This window comes from Microtus ochrogaster, chromosome 1 (genome assembly GCF_000317375.1).
Source record: "Microtus ochrogaster isolate Prairie Vole_2 chromosome 1, MicOch1.0, whole genome shotgun sequence".
Lineage (NCBI taxonomy): Eukaryota > Metazoa > Chordata > Mammalia > Rodentia > Cricetidae > Microtus > Microtus ochrogaster.
Window position 1 is genome coordinate 123,253,226 of NC_022009.1, and position 22,175 is coordinate 123,275,400.

The 22,175-nt window shown below is 43.5% G+C and overlaps 1 protein-coding gene across 1 annotated transcript; it reads right to left on the reverse strand.

Moving 5' to 3' along the window:
• Positions 1-338: 338 nt before the first annotated feature.
• On the reverse strand, positions 339-4,375 carry Lrat (lecithin retinol acyltransferase). The gene is made up of 2 exons (XM_005344148.3): positions 3,681-4,375; positions 339-536 (listed from the first exon to the last, which is right to left on the reverse strand). The coding sequence occupies exons 1-2, from the start codon at positions 4,221-4,223 to the stop codon at positions 381-383; spliced, it is 699 nt and encodes a 232-aa protein (XP_005344205.1). The 5' UTR covers positions 4,224-4,375; the 3' UTR covers positions 339-380.
• Positions 4,376-22,175: the final 17,800 nt, after the last annotated feature.

Consider the following 22,175-nt stretch of genomic DNA (forward strand, 5'->3'; position numbering starts at 1 on the left):
TTTAGTGTCAGTCATTCAGTGAGCAGAATACATTGACAGTGACATTAGTGATCAGTTGTTTAGCCTGGCAGCAGGATGATTACAGGAGGAAAAGAGTGGCCCAAGCAATCTCCTGTGGCTGTCACCTCAGGGTCTGCTTTTCTGGGGCCGCTGAGTCCGGACAGGCTGTCCTGCTCCACAGCAGACCTGCCCCAGAGGACACAGAAGGGCTCTGTCGTGGATTACATTGTAAGCACTTTGTAGGGTTCTAATCACTTGTTTAAAATCTAGAACACAGTATTGAAAGCCACATTTTCTCAACAAGCTTATAATGTTTGTGTTCTATAAATATAAACATAGTCCCACAGAAAATACATACACATTCACGTGACGGCTGGAAGCTAGCCAGACATCATCCACAAGCAGAATGGAATATAGAGGGCAGGAAGGGCCGTATATGGTGCCAGGCCAGCGTAGACAATGGACAGCAGTCCCAAGACAGCTGAAGCAAGACAGCTCCTCTGATCACGAATGATGATCTTCACAGTCTCATAAAACTGAAAAGAAAAGCTAAGAATATTAGCAACCATGACTAAAAGAAAGCACTTACACTACTATGTAGTCTTTCTGGTTGTTTTGTCTCTACCAGGAACACTTTATGTTCCCAGTGACTTATGAACTAATAAAATACAGAGTGTTACAGAACACTATAAAATGCACAGCATAAAAGTTACCCAGCATTAAAGGGTAAAGGCAACAGTAAGTTGATTAATACTAATTAGTATATTCTAAAACTGACCTCAGAAGGAAGTTGCTAACCTTGAAAAAAAATAGGCAATTCTTCTACTTCATTAGCCTAAAATTTGGTGACACCTGTTTCGTCTCTTAACGTCTAAAGGCATAGAGTCAGTCATACTGAGTTGCCATAGCAAAATTCATCATCAGTTATGTGACACATAACTGGCTTCTAAAATAGAGACATCAAATATGGTACCCACCCTCAGTGGGTGCATTCTACTGTATCACTTCTTCACATGTAAAAAGTACTTGGAAATGGTATTCTTGCTCTGCCTTATTTGTTGTGTGACATCAAATAAGGCATTTAAGATCTCTGTAAGTTTGAGACCAGCCTGGTCTACAAAGCAAGTTCTAAGGCAGCCAAAGTTACACAGAGAAAAAAAAACCCTGTCTCAAAAAAAAAAAAAAAAAGACATTTAGCCAGTCTGGACTTCCTTCTTTATGGGAATCACCCAACTGAGTTACATTTCCAGTCTTAGAAATTTCGCCTTTCTGGGGATGCCTCCTGGGCTGATGGTCAAATGAATAGAGCAGGGGACGGAGAGTAGTGAGGGAGAGAGGATAAGGAAGGGAAAGGGTAACTCAGTTGGGTGATTCCCATAAAGAAGGAAGTCCAGACTGGCTAAATGTCTTTTTTTTTTTTTTTGAGACAGGGTTTTTTTTTCTCTGTGTAACTTTAGCTGCCTTACAACTTGCTTTGTAGACCAGGCTGGTCTCAAACTTACAGAGATCTTAAATGCCTTATGGGAATACCAGGGTTGCCCTGAAGATAAATGAAATAAAAATCTTTCATATAAAAGAACAGTTGTTCTTCAATGTAAGTTATTACAATTATTACTACTGCTATATTTCTTGACAGCTATTTCTGTACCATTGTCATTGCTAGAATTTAATGCTAGAATTTAAAATTTAATAAAAACATTTCGTGTGATTTTTGCTATTCCTACTAGACCCATGATCCTTTTCTAGAGTATGGCATTGTAGATGAGATGAGATCTTGCTGTATTGCTCAAGTTGACCCAGAACTCCAGAGCTTAATGGAATATCCTGAAGCTGGGAAGATTTCTAAAATCTTTAATTTTTAATGCTTTTCTGTTATTTTTAATTATGTGTATGTGTGTGTCTGTGTGCACAGGAGTGTAGGTGCCTGTGGAGTCCAGAGGTATCAACAACACACCCTACCCAGAGCTAGTGTTACAGGCACCTGTGGGTGCTGAGAAGTAAACTTGGGTCCTCTGCAAGGGCAGTATGAACTCTTACACTGCTGAATCATCTCTGCAGCCCTGGTTTTCATATTCTCTTTTTCCTTGCTTTGAGAGAGTTTCACTGTGTATCCCTGGTTTCCTGGAGCTTTCTATATAGAAGAGGCTGACCTTGAGCTACAGGGATCCTCCTGCCTCAGCCTCCTGCTGAGGTCAAAGAGGTGCAGCACTGTGTTTGACATAATTCTAGATTATTAGTTTAATACAGTCAAGGACCAGCCACAGATACTGGTGTAATTATATTCTGTTATAAGTATATAGTCTAGTGATCCACGTGAAATTAATCCAAGCTTGACTGTGTTTTAGTCCACAATGTGAATATAAGGCCATCCCTAGTCAAAGTTTTACATAATATCTAAAGAAATATCCAATATCCTATTAGCCATCCATACATCGTTTATAGGACAAACACCTAATGTTTCTCTTCAGCTACACTAACAAGATATAAAGTGGTTAAAATCAAACTGAATAAAGACTTGAGAATGTAACTCAGGTGGTAGAGCACTTGCTTGCAATGCATGAAGCTCTGGTGTTAATTCCCAACACCACACAAATGAAGTGTGGTGATACGTGCCAATAAATCCTGGCACTTGGGTGGTGGAGTACTAATATCAGAAGTGCAAGGTCATAACTGCCTACTTAGAATTAGACACCCACCCGTCTAGGACACAGACCCTGCTTCTCACACATGTGCGCGCGCACACACACACACACACACACACACACACACACACACACCTCTCCTCCCCTCCCTCCCTTCCCCTTCCTTATCTTCTCTCCCTCACTACTCTCCGTCCCCCTACTCTATTCATTTGACCATCAGCCCAGGAGGCATCCCCAGAAAGGCGAAATTTCTAAGACTGGAAATGTAACTCAGTTGGGTGTTTGCCTAGAATTCAGCCGGCCCTAGGTTTGCTCCTCAGAACTGGGTGTGGTGAAGCATACCTGTGGGAGGTAGAAGTAGGAGGGTTGGGAGTTCAGAGTCATCCTAGGCTAGATTAGGAGCCTGAGGTCAGCCTTAGCTACAATGAGACCGTGTCTCATAAAAGAGAGGGGAGAGGGAGCAGTAGATATGTAGAAGGTGTTAGGTTTGCTTTTGTAAACACCGAGACATTTGAAAAAAGGCATTTGAACCCATTCTGGCAATAAGTCAGACAAAAGATACACTGTAGAAAAGGTGTAAAAAATAGTAAAAGCTAAAAAGAGAGGGACTTAAATTTCACACTAGACTTATCCTCATTATCAGTGTAAAAACTCCTCGGTTCTCTGAGCCCGTGTGGAGTTAATGCTGGAGCGGGGAGTGGAGACGGGCCGTGTTCGAAAGGCTTCCTGCTGTGATAGAGGGAGCCGGCACTCAAGGGAGGGGGCTCATTTTCCCCTTTTTAGTTACCCATACTTGAGTAAACAGTCCCCAACCCATGCTCTTACAAACAACCCTAACTGTTGTGGTTTGGATAATCGTGCCCTCCCATTGTCTCAAGTGTCTGAATTGTTAGTTGTCAGGAATACTGTCATCTGTATTCCTGTATTTCCTGTATTTCTAGAGCTTCCCTAGAAACACCAGACCTAAGAAGGGTGTGGCTAGGGAGATGTCCAAAAAGATCCCGGATCCCGGCCCCAGCTCCTATAAGTCTCTCCTACCTTCTCAGCCTGCGGACTGATCCGAGCGCCATATCTGCAGTAAGTCACAAAGTGTTCGCAGTTGTTCCACAGTAGGCTGTAGGGGGTCAGCCCCAATTGCTGCTCAGCCCTGCATGCCACCTCCTCGTTGTGCAATGATTTCTGCTTGAGAGTCTCGTCTAGGTGATTGACGAGGATGTCTGCTCCGTAGGCAAAGTCCTCTACTGTGTCCACACGGATGCTGGCCACCTTGCAAATGACTCCGGGGATGAGACGCTTATTGGAGACCACTTTCTGAGTACGTCCCTTGTCATTGGTCAGTGCCAACAGGATGTCAGGCATTAGATGGGCTACACGGTTGTTTCCCAGGTAGATCCCGTAGTGGGTAAAATGAGTCCGTGACACCTCCAGCACATCGCCCCGGAGAAAAGAGCTGATTTCATAGGGACGGTTCCTCCCTGTCCCTCCTCCAGGAGCGCACACGCCCAAGAGCTTGAAGTTGGAGATGAGGAGCAACTTCTCCAGGAGGAGAGACACTGCTTCCATCATCGGGTTCTTCATCATTCAGGGTACCAGAGTTTTGCGCCAGCGCTGGGCTGTGCAAGGTGAGCTTGCCGGACAGCGGCGCTACAGCGCTGCTCACCTGCGAATCAGCACGGTGGAAGACTGCCTAAGTCCGGGAGAGCAAGGGAGCAGAGGAGACGACAAATCACCCCGTTGCTGGGGGCCGCGAAGGGGAGGAACCAGTGTCCTGCAGCTGTGGGGACAGCGGTGCGGCGCTTGAAGAGCCGGAGAAGTAGCGCGCCTGGGGGCGGTGCTCCGAGTGCGCTCTTCTGCGTGCCTCTTATAGAGGTGCGGAGGGCGGGCCGAATGCGGTCACAGGCCAGAGAACAAGGATTGGGCGCGGGCGTTCTGCACCCTGGCTCTTCTGCTCGAGGACTCTGCCTCACTTGAGACCTTTAAACAGTCCACGTAGAAGAGGCCAGAGGCGTAGTCGCGCGAATGGTCCTGCACCTGTCGCGAATGGAGCGCCTTTCTGGAACTTTTGCTAGGAGAAGTGACCTTGGTACGATTTCTGGGCGAGACCGGCTCTAAAGAGTGTTGTTACCGCGGCCCCCTCAGTTTACTAAAGAATTAGTAATCGCCAGAGTGCCCGAGCCGCAAATGCCTGCAGGTTCTACCAAAATTGAACCCTGTTGTTTTGGACACAGAATCCAGGTGCACTCAAGTGGCACGTGGAGAAGTGGAATTGCTCGCTCGGCATCCAGCCCCCCCAGCGCGAACGATCGGAATCCTACAGCTCTGGACGCTCCAAGGCCCCAGCGCCCGTTGAGCGCGCGACTTTCAACGGTCAAGAAACCCCAACGACCTCTAGCAAAACAGGAGTCCTGCCAAGTTTCCTTGATGCTAGGGTCCCAGCTTCATGTCACTCGTCCAACGTTTGTGGGTTTTGGTAAAGCGCTGCCGCCCTAGGGAGACTAAGGAAAACTGAACGCTGGGGCGCGGACTGAGGTCCTTGTCTTTGCGCTTGCAGGGGAATCCCGGCACAGTCGAGGGTGGTGGGGGAGCTGCCAAGGGAGGCAGCCGCTAGGGCGCTGGCTTGGCTGGGCTGGGTTCCGGGTGCCCAGACCCGCCTGGAGTCCTGTGCTAATGTATTATGTAAATGATTAAATTCCGAGGACAAAGGCCACAAGGACAAGCCAGACTATCGCCACGAGGCTAAGAAGGCTAAGTTCTGGGCTAAGGGTGAGAATCCCCTTTCCCATGAAGGAACCTGAACCAGGCTGAGACCGGAGGCTTCCTCTCTGTGGAGGACTGGGCCTTTGCTCCCAACCTGCCTGCTATCCTCCATCTGGCTCTGTCGCTGAACTTCTGTTAATCCCACAGATGGTTGTAAATCTCACTGCAGTGCTGCACCTCTAAGGAAAAAAGTGCTGCAAATCAATCAAGAGAGGAAGGTGGGAAAGAGTAGGTAGGCAGGAGCTCCCATCAACCCCTCTCCAGTCGTGTTCCCGTACTACCTGTCTGCTATATGCCATGCACTGTGCGCTCCCTTGCCTGGAGATTCAACAAAATCCACCTGAACTTATTTCCCACATCATCTCTCAATGTACTTCATTGACATGTCTAAGACATGTCTTAGACATTCACATGTCTAAGGCCAACAGTACCCTTTTTGACAAATTGTTTTTACTGAGATAGTGAGAAAGGGCTAGGTGAGCTATGTATGGAATAACAGGAAGCCCCCTGAGTTCTATCCAAAGAGCCCATGGTCGGAGACATCCAACTCCAGAAGGTTATCTCCTTTGATCTCTACGTGTGTGCTGTGGCTCTTGCATGCACACACAATAATAAAAGCTTGAATGCGACTATTTCAAGGAATTTTGCGGAAAAGAGACAGAACCAAATGCAAGTTTTTGTTGTCGTATTTTTATTTAAGTGGAGATTTTATGAGGGGTCTATGAACACTGAAGGAGAGACAAAGATCACAGAACAAGGAAGAACACTTACCTGTTCCCCATGACTGGTGCCTTTAATCCCAGCAGTCAGCAGGCAGAGGCAGGCAGATCTTTGTAGGCTAGAGGTCAGTCTGATCTATACAGCCTGATCCTGTGACCCTCAGGCCAGCTAGGGCTACACATGAAAGCCCCATCTCAGGAAAGAAGAAAAAAAGAAAGAAAAACAGCATGATGACATATGTTGGCGGGAAGCAATGGCTTCAAAACCATAGAGAGTTAGCATCAGGGCAAAGAGCAGGGCTTTGCTCTCCTGCCAGGATCAGAGGAAGGAGAAGAAAGTACAAGGCCTTTGGGAGGAAGGCAAAAGACCTTAGAACTAGAGGTGTCCCTTGTGTACCTGTGTGAGGGTCTGGGCTCTACCTCCAGTACCAAACCTACCAAGTGATGTTGTCGCCCATCAGACTAGAGGCCCTGATGTCTGCTGTAGCCAAGGAACTCAAGGAAATGGTCAGAATGAAGACAGGGACAGCAGCATGCTGTTTGCTCACATTGCAGTGTTAACAGGAAAGAACTGAGAGGCCGGTCAGAGCACTTAACTGGTCCTTGTCCACATCTGTGAGAAGTCTTCATTGGTGACAGTCAGTCTCATTCTTGCCAATACCAGCCTTCAGGATTAAATGTGGTATATGGTGGGGTGCTGACGGAGGGATCAGTAATGATAGAAATTATGAGAAAATTGAACTCTTGATGCAATTCATCGAAATGATATTTATTTAGAGGCAGGCTCTCATGTGTAGCCCTGACCTTGAAACACAGAGATCTGCCTGCTTCTGACTCTCAAATGCTGGCATTAAAGGCATGTGCCACCACACTCAGCAAAATTTTAAACAATTTTTTATTATATAAAACCATTCTAATGTAGCTATTATGCTCCTTAATAACAGAATAAAATAATTATAATTTAAAGTAGATTTCTATGTATCTCCAAAGCTTATATATTATTAATATTCAGCAGCTAATTCATGAATCATTTTAAGAGGCAAAAAAGTAAATTATAATATACAACTAAAAGGACTTCAAGAAAATCCATAGTCAGCCTCAGGTTGGAGCATTAGATATAAATATAAAAATAAATAGACACAATTTTTCTATTATTGAAAAGTTTTTAACACAATATATTCTGATTTCAGTTTCCTCTCCCCCAACTCTTCCACATTCCTCCTCAATTACCCTGCTACTCATAACCATACCCTTCTATCTCTCCTAGAAAACAAATAGGTATCTAAGAATAACAATAGATAAAATAAGATAAAACAAAAATAAATTAGAATGGGGAAAAACAGAGGAAAAGAAGCTAAATAAAAAAACATAAGAAAGACATATAAATATAGACACATGCACATTGACACATACAAGAATCCCATAAAACCAGAAAACATACAGTGTTTACTCAAAAGACCTATAAGGTTAAAAAAATGTCCTGACCAAGCACTCTGAGACTCGGTAGTACCTCCAGAAATGTCACTGTTTGTTTTGTTTTGGCCATCTACTGAAGGGTACGGGGCATTGTTAATTTGGATCGTCTTTCACCTTTTAGTTAATTGGCTAAGAGTTTGTTATTCTTACTGATTTCCTCAAAGAACAATGACCAATTCATTTTTATTTGGCATATTTGGAGAAAATACTCCATTATTTGTTCTATCTTGATAAGTCCAAACCTCTCTACCTAATTTATCTTCTACCATAACTATGAAAAACTATGACTATCTAGTCTTCAACCCCATCAAAGATCCCAGGAGGATATAATACTACCTTAGTAAACAAGAGTATAAACATATATACATATATAAAACATCATACAAATGACCTTAAATTTGTATCAGTATACAAAAATCTATACTAATGTAAAACACTTGAGACTAGTGGTATTCAAAAGTAGACTCAGCAATCCACCCTTTTATCCCATCATTCCTATACTACATCACCCTTTTCCCTGTAGAAAGAGATCCTTGAATCTAATCTCCTTTGTTTAGCTTTCTTCTTGACCATGACCAAAAACAACTTGTAACTAGCCCAAACATCTATTGACAAACATCTGTAACCCATCATGTAAACCATTTAACCATGTAAAATGGTCAAAAGCCATCCACTCCACCTCTTGGGAATGTGGGCATTATGTTCTCTAGACTGTTCCTGTGGTCTGGGGGCACTGGCATCTTTAGGAGACCCTGGGAAAACTGCAGTAATGGTCAAGTCCTGGGAGAATTGGCTATATTTGTTTTCCAGTCTCTGTGCAGTGGAATGGGATGAGATGGCAGGGTGTAGTGTATTCACTTGGACTGCACAGATGATATGTCTGAGATAAAGGACGGGGGAGTTCCTCTTATTGCTGTTTCTGGTGTTTCTGTCCGTAGTGGCCTGGCCCCGTTGCTTTGCACCTATGCTGGGGCAGCAGAGCTGCACGGGGCAGAGGAGAAGGGAGCCCCAGGGTTCATGTATCCCCTTCAAGGGCACATCTATGGCTGACTTCCCCAACTTCCTCCCCAGATCCTGTCCCCACCCACCTATGGTTTCACAGTATCACAGGGCCTGGCAACCAAGACTTAATACATGGTCCCTTGGAGGATGTTCCAGCTCCATACTGTATCACATGGCACGGGATGAGATGAGGCAGGATGGCACAGCAGTGCACGGGATGGGATGGCATGGGATGAGACCAAAGACTCATGGAAGTGGAGCAGTGGTTCTCTTTTGAAAAGAGTTATTTGTTTTTTAAAGAGAGAGGAAGGAGAATGGTGTGAGCATAGATGAAGAACCATCATGGAAAGAGAGGGAGATTAAAATTTGTGTTGATTACGATGAAGAGTCTGAGGGAAGCAGAGAGAGGGAGATTAAAATGTGTGTTGATTACGATGAAGAGTCTGAGGGAAGCAGATGGGCAATGAACTTGAGTAGGCTTGAGAAGAGTAGCAAAGATTGGAGCCAACGAGAGCTCACCTCAGTCGTGCCAATCATTCTAGTGTGTGTACGCATGCTGTGTGTGTGTGTGTGTGTGTGTGTGTGTGTGTGTGTGTGTGTGTGTGTGTGTGTTGGATGTACATGTGATGTTCCTGGGCAAGGAGGATGTTGGTAATCTTTATTGCTTTGTGCTTTATGCTCTTAGACAGGGTCTTTCTCTAACCCTGGAGCTAGCCTGGTCTCTGTCTCCACCTCCCTCCCTAGCCCTGGGGTGTAAGTACACATGGCCACATTGTGCTTTTTATATGGATGCTGAGGATCCAAACTAAGTTCCACATGTTCACACAGCAAGTGTGAGCCATCTCCCCATTGGCCAGGGTAACTTTAGTTGTTCAGGCTTTTTATGCTGTGTATGGTGAAAAAGCAACCTCACTGGCCTGCCCACTCAATACTAGTGTTGGTTCCCAGGGATTGTAATAGCAAAACCCCTGTCTCATTTCCAGATACTTGTGTTGAGAGTCACTTAGCTGACATCTCATGACCTAACAACGGGAAAATCAAGTTGCTACCCTGTTTTACTTACCTGAGGAACTTTTAGGAACCTAAGATCAGATTTTAATCATCATAAAAGCTTTGATAAAAAAAGTTGGTGATGGGAATATTCGTCGCTACCTCCCCTGGGTCGTGAATGCATGGTTCCCAGTCTACCTCTGTGGTTCCACTCTCCATGTGAGCATTTCCAAAGTTAGGATTGCATTTTAAATACAATTCTACAAATGTGGTGCTGATTCTGAGGTTTTTAAAAATAGACAATGTTCTCCTGCACCCCAATAAAACAACTGGCTTTATAAGCCTGGCTCTTTGCCCAAGATGGTGGTAGTTGAGGCTTGGCCAGGTAAGGAGGACAAAAGGAAATAAGAACCCCTGACCTTTTAGAGAGTTTCTATTGAGGTCTCCAAGAAGACCACTTCCATCTAAGAAAAAGAGAAATGGGGCCTCAGAGTTTGAACTTACACCCGCTGACTGTCCACAAACACAGCTCTGGAAATGCTGATGTAGGAACATCACTGTTGAGGAACACAGAAGACGTAGAACTGCCAAACACAGCCTCTTATCAAAATAACCTGTGCATTAGTACCTGCTAATACCTGAGAAGTAGACCTCAGGACCTGCTTATCAGACTGTCTGATGCAGTAAGCATGCCTCAGTACTCCTTGATAACCAGCTCATCTGATAAATTGCCGTAGCTCTCTGGGATCCAGCTTTGCTGACACAGCCAGTGAACTCCAACCTGCCAGTGTTGGGGCCATTTGGCATCCTGGCCTTCAGCTGCTCTTCCCTGCTAGAGTCTTCTGATTTGAGTTACTAAAAGCTGTGCCTTGCCTTGAGGATCAGAGGATAAGGTTTTCACCTGTTGGCCCACTTGACTGTTGGGTATATAAGCTTCCATGGTGCTATTGAATAAAGGGCTTTGTACCAGTGATTAGATGTCCATGTGTCTGTCTGTCTCTGTGTTTTTGTTTTCTCAACCTTCAGCCCCTTGCCCGAAGCTCGTGAACTGTATTGTAGCGCATAGAGCGCAGACAGGGGGCGGGGCGTAGCATGCCAGGAACTTTGACCTTTTTTACCCACTGTATTGGCTCGCAATCATGGATTAAGCTTCGTCAATAATCTTCAGCTGTGCAATTTCAGGCTATTTCAGACATTCCTTTTCACTTAAAACATAGGTGGTCATCTGTCTGGTTTGGCTACCTACCTGCCTTCCTCAGAGTCTCTCATAGAGCTTCTAGACATGGTGCCTGCTCTGTCTCTTGCTCATCAGAGAGCAGTCGTGCACCTCAGCTCCAGTAGCTTTCTATAGCATACTTGCAAATGTCTGGCTTCCTGCAAAATGGCCTGTAGGATGCACATAGGGCCTTGATTTCTGGATGAGATCCCCAGAAGTCCTGCACATTTTCATCACTGTTATTATCCAAACAGAAAGCACAGGTGAGTTGTTATAAATCTTGAGATGTGTTTATAAGTAGATCCTTATTCCAAAGTCAGAGCCTTCAGGAAAGATTGCACTGTGAAAGTGGCACCTGCTAGATCATGCAGAGTTTCTGGTGGCCTGAGTGCTGATGTCGGATTGTAAATCAACACGACTAATTCTCTGTCATCTGATCTAAGTGAATTGTGTCGGTTAACTCACTATCAGAAAATGAAGTTACATAATATGATATAATAAAATATCTTCCGGGAGGCAGAAAAGGGGTAAAAGTCCTAGAATATGAATAATTTCTGCATGCTGTCATAATAAAATATCTTTATGAGCACAATCTCAGGAAGGGATGATTTTGTCTTGTAGTCCAGGGAGCAGTGAGTCATGGCAGGGAAGTTACAGGAGCAGAAGCTTGAAGCAGCTGGTCAAATTGAAGATCATATGTGTTCTAGTCGTTAGATTTTGAGACATACACCTTTACCTGATGAGCCATCCCACCAGCTCTCATTCCTCTGACTGTGGATACTGATCACACACTGTTGCAGCGGGGCCTCAATAGGGGCCGTAGCACAGCCAACTCTGGGAGAATTACCATCCAGGCCCTAAAGCTCAGCGCTTAGCACCACCTGCCAAACTAAAACAAAGGGCCTGTCCATCAGAGTCCACAGTTATGGGGAAGTCTCTAGATGTACTAACCTTTCTTTTTGGCTTTTGTAGTTCTGCTTCTGGCTAGCCATTCTTATTCACTGAAGTGTGTCAACCCAGGACATGGTTTTTGTGCTTAAAAGCTCATCCTGAGAAATGCTCAGAGCTAAACTGGATCCCAAACACCCAGTGTGCACACATTGGCCATCTAATAAAAGCATTGTATGTGTTTAAACCCATGTCTGAGCCGTCTTCTCTGGTGGGCATCGCGTCACTGCAGCTGTAACCTGCAACTACGAGATGCAGACTGACAGAAAATCAAATGAAGAATTGTAAAACATTAACTTCCAAGCATGTTAGTTCTCATGGAGTCAAAGTTGACATACTGAAGCAAATAGCAAGGCAAATAAAAAAGGATTATTGATAAAAAGGATTATTGATAAAAGGCCAATGCAAACTGGTTTCTAGAAGTAGTGGGGCCTAGAGTTGGGCTTTTGGGTTTTATTTTGTTTTGAGTAAACAGTAGCATGGGCTGGATTAAAGAGTGTGTGGCTTCACTGGCAGGGGGCCTCTTGTCACATAACCAGTGCATTGAAAAGCAAACCATCACTCACACTGAAGTAGCTTAGGTTTTCCAGAATGCAAACCCTTCTCCTTTATGCTCAGTAATGAAGGATTGACTAATCAGGTGAGCTGAGGCCACGTAACCTGGCAGCAGCTACTAGGGAAACAGAAGTACATGCACTGCTTGCAGCCATAATCCAAAGGGCTTGCCAGGAGGAGATGAAATGGAGACATTATTTGTGAAGATCCAGGTACTGGCACCTTGATTCATTTCGGTCTGTAGATCACTAGACAGTGACATCAGGGCTTCTCTCATCTTCGTTACTTTTAGTGAAACAGTGGCTTTTATCGTCGGCTTTGGAGCGTTGATTAAAGAGTCTGTTTACTCTTGAGATTCCAGTGATGAGCTAGTGAATGGCATTCTCCAAAGCTAAAAAGAAGAAAGTTCCAAAGAGGTTATTCCAGAGAGAAAGAAAAAGATCTGGCGGAGGGAAAAAAGGAGAAAAAGGTTTCCTGCACAGCATAAATCAGGTGCATGTGTGTGAATAAGAAACAGAAGGACCATGGTAACAAATCGTGTACTAAGAAAAAGAATGAGACCCTTGGCAAAGAGTCAATTCATAGAGTACATGAATATTAATCCCATAAGATATAAAAATGGACTTTCTGACCCAAGGATGTTTAAAATTTTGGCTTTTCTTCCCCTAGGGTTCATATTACATCATATGAACTCGCCAGGTGTTGGACACAGCCACCCCTGAAGCCTCATATTTTAAAGGCTTGGTTGCCAATCTTTGGTGTTCTCAGATGTGGCACTAGAGAGAAAGTTGCACCATCAGGAGCATGCCATGAAGGGCATTTGGAATCCATATCTCCTTATATCCTCCCTTCTTTATTGACTAACACATGCTCCTTCCCCCATGGTGTGCAGCTTTTCCACAGGTTCAGAAGCAGTGCAGCTAATCACAGGCTGAAGCCTGTGATTCTGTGAGCCAAAATAAGCCTTTTCTCCTTCAAGTGAAAGAAAGGTAACTAAGACAACCGTGAATTATGAACAGTCCTTGAGTAAATATCATAAGCATATGCAAACTAAAATTAGACCAGAACACATGGGTGCTTGTCCCCAAACGTAATGACTTGAAATATGTCCATAGAACTCAGCTGATTCTATGCAGTGTGACCAGCCCCCTCAGTCTCCCGTGTCTCGCCTGCACAGTCAGCCTTTTCTTTACACAGATCAGAAGAGCATAAATTTCAGTTCCTACAATCATCTGAACAACACCAGTCTTCCAAGCACACAGACTCCCCTTCTAGTTAACCGTGGCAAATTAACTGAGTGTCTTGCATAGCCAGTATTCACTCCATACATACAGAGAGAGTGGGGAGGAAGAGACACAGAGAGGGGGAGAGAGAGCTGTGTTGTGTACGTGAATCTTAATGATAAACTCAAGTGATGTTTTCAGAAATAAGTCATTGACAGACACATTTGTGCAATAAAGAGGTAAAAAAGACAGTAATAACATTGGAAGGAAAATTCAAATCAATCACAAGAGAAACTAAAGAAAGAAAACAATGGGAACATTGGCACTGTGGGTGTTTAAGAGATTACAGCAGAGACCAACTCCTTCACATCAGTGAGGAAAGTGTTTGTAATTAAGAAGATAGAGGTCCCCAGAGGAAACAATACCACCCTCTACCCCCAAGTAATGCCAACAGACAACCATCACTAGAAGGGGAGTGATGCCTACTATTCAGTACAGGACACACCCAAACACCAAATTCTCAGTACGAAGATTTATTACCCAGGAAGGGCAAGATGGATCGGGGAGGACTGCAAAGATAGAAACAGCAGCAAGCTAGCAAGAGAGGGTGCTTCTGGGGGATACTGCAAAGACAGGAACAGCGGCAAGCTAGCAAGGGAGGGGAAAAGGGCAAAGCTTGTCTGCAGAGTTTGTCATGGTCTGGCCTGTGTTTGCTGTGCTCAAACTGCTAGACCCCTTCAATCATATTAAAGGCATTCTCAGTAACAAGCACAACCCAGAAATGAGAAAATAGGAAATGCTGGAGCAGATCTGACCCCAGAAGACTGTAACAGACTAGAGTAGAGCTGATTGACTGGGGCTCCTGAAGCTGGCTTTGCAGAACTGACAGATTTCCAAAACTCCTTGCTTTTTTAATGAAAACACGCCATTTGTGAGTGTTTCTCCGCAGGGATTTACTTTTGTGTACCCTTGTGCTCTTCACCGGAGGGTTATGTCTTTCCAGTTTAGATAAGCTCATCACACCTATTAATTCATGCTAAAACCTTGGAATCCCACTGTGTTAATCCTATCCTTGATTTATGCAATAATAACCTTTATATTTTCCTTGGCCAAGCAGAACTATAGGCTCATCAGTTTTCTCCGTGAATATCACTTTAGTCACTGAAGAATGTCCTGAGCCCCAGCTCACTCATGCATGCCACACCCAGGCTTTATCATGCCCAGTCCCCACATCAGGTCTTCCTGCCCAAGTAGTGTGTGCATTCTCCACTCATTGTTGTACCTGGAAGGAAGAAGAAGGAAGCTGCTTTTATAGCAGACACCAAGTCAGCAAGGTGAGCATGTCGTCAATCATCATGCATCCTGGTGAACGTGCTAAGCCCCACGTCTCCAGTATAAACGTGGTCCCTTTTTTTATTTTTTGAAAAGATTTAGATGCTGGAGAGTTGGCTGAGTGGTGAAAAGCACTTTCTGTTCTATCGGAGGACTCAGGTCAGGGTCCTGGCACTCAGGTGGCACCATAGGCTCATCTGTAAAGCCAGTTCCAGGAATCCAGTGCCTTCTCTGGCCTCCACAGGCAGCGGCTGCACACCCAGCACCTTGCATGTGTGCAAGCAAAACACATGCACCCCATCAAAACAAGTACACCCATTTTCTAAGGATTCCACATGTTCTCTATTATGTGGATGTCAACCAAAGAAATGTTTTGTTTTGTTTTGTTTTAATCTGGGAAATAGAAATAAAATGTTTGAAGGGGAAATCTGAACTTAGAATTCCAGCACTAGCTGATGAGTTCTGTTTCTTGAAAGTTCTTGAAAGTTCTATTTTTGAAGCTTTCCAGGTCTTCATAAATATAGCTCTGTGTGTGTGTGAAACACTTGCTTGCAGGCACAGGACATTAGTTCTAACCGCAGGACCAACATCTCTTTAAAAAGCTGGACTTTTTACAGTGTTACGTGTGTGATGCCATCTGGGGAGGTGTTCATGGGGCTAGCTGGCCTAGGCTATTCAATGTGTTCCTGGCTTAGTGAGGAACCCTATCTAGAAAACATTCGTCACAAGTGGTGTCTGAGACTGACCTCTGGCCCCCGTGCGTCTACATCCACATAGCATGCACTAATAGATACATGCTAATGGGGTGCTGCTTTGTCATTCTCCTTAGTGTGAGAAAAGCCTGACCTGCTCCCACTTCTGTACTCCTGAGCACGCCCTCTGAGGAGGTCCTGTCTCTGCTTGCTGATGGTGGGCGGTAGTCAGGTATCTGGCAGTCACAGGCAGATGAACTCTAGTAGTCAGGGACAAACAGTCGAGCTAACAAGTATGTCCCCAGGGCTAGCCTGCAATCAAAGGCTCTTTGTCTCTTGAGAATTGGTGACTGAGGGCCGCCTCAGAAGTCATCTCCCTAGAAAAGCGTTTCCAGCAGGCTCTCCCAGTCCTCTGAGAATTCAGTCAGCTCTGAGGAACACCTCTTCCCAAAGGCTGGGCTGCACAATAGAGCCATCTGTACAATGAGCAATGTCAGCTCCTTCTGTTTATCAGGGTGTGGTGAATCTGGCTCATGCCCCAAGGCACAGCCAAATCACACCATAGCAGGCAACCTGCAATAGCAGGCCTTTTAATGTGATCCTGTGAGTGCATAGTTTATATGGGTATTTGGGGATAAGACCCTGACTTTTCCTGTATCATTTACCCTCGCGGTGAATGAGCAGATTAAAATGACCCTCGCAATGCACTTCTGGTCTGACGCACGCCTAGTTCTAAGTTTTGTGAAGGCCAGGAGCATGTGGAGTAGACAGGTCATAATGCTGGCTGGGTAGGACACTGTCACAGCTATTTCATCTTAAAGCTAATCCGTATCTATACATGGTGTCCTCGCGTGCTCTCCATTCTGTCTGACCTGCTCAGAACTAAGGCCCTTTCCTCCTACAGATATCAAGACAGTGGTTTAAACCGTGCCATTGATGTTTGCCTCTTTGCTTTACTATACAGGGGACTTACATGTTTCCTGTGCTTCTGGACCAACAGACTTCTGCATGAGAGACTTCATCCATTATACAAAGTGATCTGGCACAGATAGAAGCAGCCATGGTGGATGCTGGAGGCAGGAACTGAGTCAGCAGGGCTCACTGAGGGATTTTTCTTCCCAGGTGTTAGGGAACAGGGAAGCAGAGGCATTAGCATATCTGATAAGTGACTAGCTCTCCAAACAAACCAGGTACTGAGGAGCAGCAGCTACAAATAAGCTATCATTCACTTCCTTGTTGTTTCTGGCTGCCCTGGGGCCTCTGGGAGATGCACCCACCGTTCTTCATATCAGGCTGAGAGAAAGGCCCTTTGCAGTATTGATGGTTGATGAGCTCTGAGAGCAAGTCGGTTTTCTTTAAGCATGTGCCCCCCATAGGTTGCCTGCACTCCAGTTGTTGGCCCCAACCCCATGACTTCCTGAGCAGCACAAATTGGACCATTTCAAAATTGATTAGTTTCTTTTATTGAATTTTAATAGTTTTTTATTATTATAATAGCTATTTGCACTGTAAATACTTTTAAGTCCTCTAGGTTAGGTCAAATTTAAATATTTCAAAGATTTCAAGGAATTTTTCTTTTGTTTATAATTATTTAAAATTTTAAAATAAAAATATAACTACATTATTTTTCTCCTTCCTTTTCCGCTCTACAATCCTTTCCATATACCCCATCTTGCTGTCTTTCAAAATCATGGTCTCTTGTGTGGTGTGTGTGCACCTAAATATGCAAATGCAAGCTGCTTCTTCTGTTCAGTGTTACTTGTATGTCTATGATTTCAGGGATGATAACTTGGTACTAGTAGCCAGTTAGATTGTTCTTCCCAGGGGAAAACTACTTCCCTTTCTGTCAGTACTATGGGTGGAGCCCTGTGAGATTTCTCCTTTCTGTTAGCATGTCTTTGGTCTTGTACTTCTTCAGCCTTGTTTAAGCAGCCGTATTGTTAAGCTGACATGGGTGTAGCATCTTTGTCATTTCCAGGAGATAATACGTCACAGCAGATTCCCTGGTCCTCTGATACTCATAATCTTCTGCTATGTTCCAGGAGCCTGAGGTGCAGGAGTAGCTGTACCAGCTGGGACAGGGCACCTGATGATCAGTTGTCAATGTGTTTTTAACCAGTTGTGTTTTCTGTAATGGTCTCCATCTGTTGCAGAGAGACATTTCTTTGTCGAGAGGTACAAGACAGACTTACCTGTGGGCATTAAGATAAAAATTTAGAATATAGTTAGGAATTAGCTGGCTTAGTAACATGGCAGTTGTAGCTTCTCCTCTGAGATCTCTGAGCTCACGAGCCCTGGGTTCACATTGCCAGGCATGATTCCTTGCTGTTGAGCTGGCCTTACATCCAATTAGAGAACTATTGGCTACTACCGAGATAGACCTTACTTACTTACCCTTAGGGTTGTCATTCCAGGCTTCCCGTCCTTGTGGTTCCTAGGCATCACAGCTGGGTTAAAAGAACTGGTTGTTGCTTCTCTCCCTTGGAAGCTGGCATAACAACTTCCTGTACTTTGAAAGCTAGTCCTGAGGGAGGAGGCTTTAATGTCAGATCCAGCTCAGGTGCTCTGGGACTTGTGTCCAAAGTGCATGGTGTCTTCAGCAATAGGGACTTGCTTTCAGCCTCAGAGAAGCAACCCAGGGCAATAGCAATAGCCTATACTGTTTACATGGTCTTGGATTCCTCTGACCAACAACTCAGAAGAGTGTTTCTCGTATTTGGTAGTGGGGTTTTTGTTAGGTAATTTAATGGCTCTTGTGGGGAGCATTGTCAGCCCAAGTGAACTAACTTCATTTAAATAAACTGTATGTGTGTGTGTTGTATGTCACTTCAATAAAATAAATAAGATGATTCTTATGGCTTTTCCAGACATCCTTCCTGTTACTTTACCCTCCTTCTCTCCCTCTCCTTCTGAGCTGACCTCCCCCCATATATTTGTATATTAACTTTTTGCACTGAGACTTTGTTATCATGACTTATTGAGTGAAATATAGATTTGTATTTGTTGATTCATGAGGTTTTTCACACAGACAGTTCTGTTACTTGTATTGATTACAGTTTTCCTTATTGCTTTGCTATATTTTCATTTCCCTTTCTTGTCATATTTTATCACCTAGAATTTTCAGTGTGATATAGAAAATGCATGGTGACAAGAGACCTCCTTACCTTGTTCCTGATCTCAGCAGGAAAGGTCTCAAGTTTCTTATAAGCACAATTTTCAAAAGAGAAAATAAAATCAAAATTTAGATTACTAACACAGACCTACACCAAAGAATTCATGAAGGCTTTTATTTATGTTCTAAAATGAAAGAATTATTTTTCTTTGGTTTTATTTTGCCTGTCCAACTCCCTTACTAACTAATATTGATGATGGGAGCTCTTAAAATACACAATACTTTATGGAAGTGTATTTGTATATAGTATATAGTAGAATGAATTCATAATGCCAGGTGTGCAGTTTAATGACTATATAAGCACACATTAATACAGATGTACTAATACAGGCAAAGTGTTCTTAAAGAATAAAGCATTAACAGATTTGATTTTGTTGACCTGAAATAACCTGGAGACCTAAATCAGGGGAAATAATAAATACTCTTTCCTTATGAATACATTTTTAAAAATCACAAGTTAAATTTCACAATGCGCATAGCGCTCAACTTGAATTTTCTCTAAGAATGCAGACTGGGGCTGGTGAGGCGACTCAGCAGGTCAGCCTTAGTTTGGTCTCGAGAGTCTTCGTGGTAGACGGAGAGGATTAATTCCCACAGCTGTTCGTGACATTTTCATGTGTGTACCATGGCACGAGAACACACACCAGCACCCCCTCAACAGCATGCATGCAACACGAATAAGTGAATATAAAATGAAAAAGAATGGGTTTGATGGAATGTTATCCAAACTCTTGCTCTCGGGTTATATTGCCCGATAATGAAGGAAAAAAAAAAAACTACTTCACTATGTAAGCAATTATGGGGAATACAATTCGGAGCTTCAGGTTGGACTAAGGTCTTAAATATATAAAAAGAATAAAGGAGAAAAATGACCGGCAAATAGGTAAAGATTTATGTGAGAAGACATGGAGCAGACCACAGGACAAGTTTGACACTGAACAACAATTCTTAGCAGTAAACCCAACAAAACATAAATATGGAGGGACTAATTTGTACCACTCATACTTAATAAAGGATTGGTTTCCAGAATACACAGCATTAAGAGAACTTGTCTACAAAAAAAGACAGTGACCCAACACCAAAGACACAGTGTGGATTTTCCAAAGACAGCGAGAGTGGCAACAAATAAGAGAATAAAAGATTAAAACCCATCACAGTGCAGTGAAAACAGTGAAGAATAAAATCTGCTGGAGGGGTGTGTTAACTGAGGGGTTATGAGGGAGTTATGTCTCTGCACCCCAGGCAGGGCATAGAGAACAAAGGAGCAATCCCAGTGAAACCCAGCTTGACAAACCAGTGAGGCTACTGGGCTTACAGGGTGTGGGCAGAGGGTTATTATGGGGTCATCACTGCAGCATCTTTTCCCGTCCTAGATGGTGACTTCATGGAAGCCAGAGTCTCTCTTTCCGTTAATTTTTCATTGATTCACACGAGCACCTCTCACGATCACCAACTGCTGAGGAAGGGCAGAAAAGAGTGATGGGTGGAATCCCAGGTGAGGGTCCTGCGATACTTCCTCACTCTTTTTAACTGGGAAGTGGCTACCTCTGTGTTCTACTCAATGTGTTCCCATGGCTACCAAACCAGGGAAACCTCCACCCCCAAATGGTGATCGAATAATCAGGTTACACCAAATAGAGAAAATCTGTATCACAATGTGGAGAGATTCTCAATTGCTCAGTGATTGCAAGTATGAACATATATTAGAACTCTGGAAAACAGTTGGCTCAATTAATGTAAAAAAGATGCACATACCTGGTAACTCATTAATTTAATTTCTATATCAGTAACCCTAGATAACCTTTGGTATATGAAGAGCAGAAGATGTACACGAATGTTCATGGCAACCATGTTCACAAGAGTTATATTAACAAAATCTTATGAAAACTGAGTGTTCATCTGTGGAAGTTATGACATATGACCATCTTATTGCTTCGAGTTCCCTAGTGCTGCGATAGTGATTTTCTGAACCCTTTTATTTTCTTAACAGGATAATTTTTAAATTTTTTATTTCTGTGAGGGCAGGGACACTAAAAGGGGTCAGAAGAAAGCATCAGATCCTCTGGAGCTAGAATCGCAGATGACTGTGAGCTGCCTGGCATGGGTTTTAGGAACCAAAGTAAGGTCCTGTGCAAGAGCAGTAATTTCTCATAACATTTGAGCCATCTGTCCAGCCACAGTAGCAGGATGATTTTAATTAGACCATTTTAAAGTCTTTCATTCTTCACTAGTATATATAAAATGTCAAAACACATGTATTTTTGAAAACTATGTTTTTAGCATGATTACCAAAGTAATCAGTCTTTCTAAATTTCTAGAAAACTCTAGAAATTAAAAGGATACAGAAAGAAATAATGAAGATCACAGTAGAAATTAATGATATGGAAATGAAAAACATAGACAACATATCTGAAAAACAAAGAATTGGTTCTTAAAAGAGTACGAGACTGGAGAGATGACTCAGCAGTTAAGAACACTTGTTCTTGCAGAGGAGCTGGGTTGGTCCCCAGTGCCCACATGGTAACTCAAAACCAGCGAACCCAACAACCTCTTATGGCCTTCTCAGCCCCCAGGCGTGCATATGGTGTGCATATACATAGACAAGCAAAACATTCGTGCAAACAAGATAAACAAATCTTTTAAAAAAAGAAAAGGATAAACAAGATTAATGAATCTTTAACAAAATTAACCAAAATACTCAGGAAACAGAGTAGGTGGATTTCTGTGAGTTCAAGGCCAGCCTGGTCTATATAATGAGTTCCATGTCAACCAGGGATACTAAGAGAGACCAGGACTGAGAAAACTTGTCAAAAAATTAAAAAACAAAAAAGAAAAAAAGAGAAGAAAGCCTGATGTAACAATGAGCGCTGGTAAGGACGTGAACAAAGAAAACACTTACTCAGTGCTGGCAGGAACGTAAATCTGATTCCTTAAGAAGCCAGTACTGATGTACCATGTAATCCATCCATATCACTCTTGCATATCAAGAGAGTACAGAGACTTGCATGGCATGTTTATTATAGCAGTGTTCAAACACTGTGGTCATGGACACAACAAAGGTGTCCAGCCGTAAAGGAATGGAAAAGGAGGTTGTGCTACTTATACACAGTGGGGTTTTCATCCATAGAGGCAAAGTCTCCATTCCCAGGAAAATGGATACAACTTGAGAAAACTTCATTAAATCAGTCTGAAAAAAAAAGCTTCATGCTTTCTCCCATATGTGGATTAAGTATGGATACCTAAAACAGCACATGTGTCCAAATCAATGGGAAGAAGGGACCTTTCTAAGACAGAACAGGACAGGAGAGAAGCAAGGAAAGGAGCCACATGCAGTGTGAAGAGGAGCACACCCAACCTCACAGCACTCTGGGAAGGGAAGGAGCAGTGTGAAGAGGAGCACACCCAACCTCAGCTCACCGGGAAGGAAAGGAGCAGTGTGAGGAGGAGCACA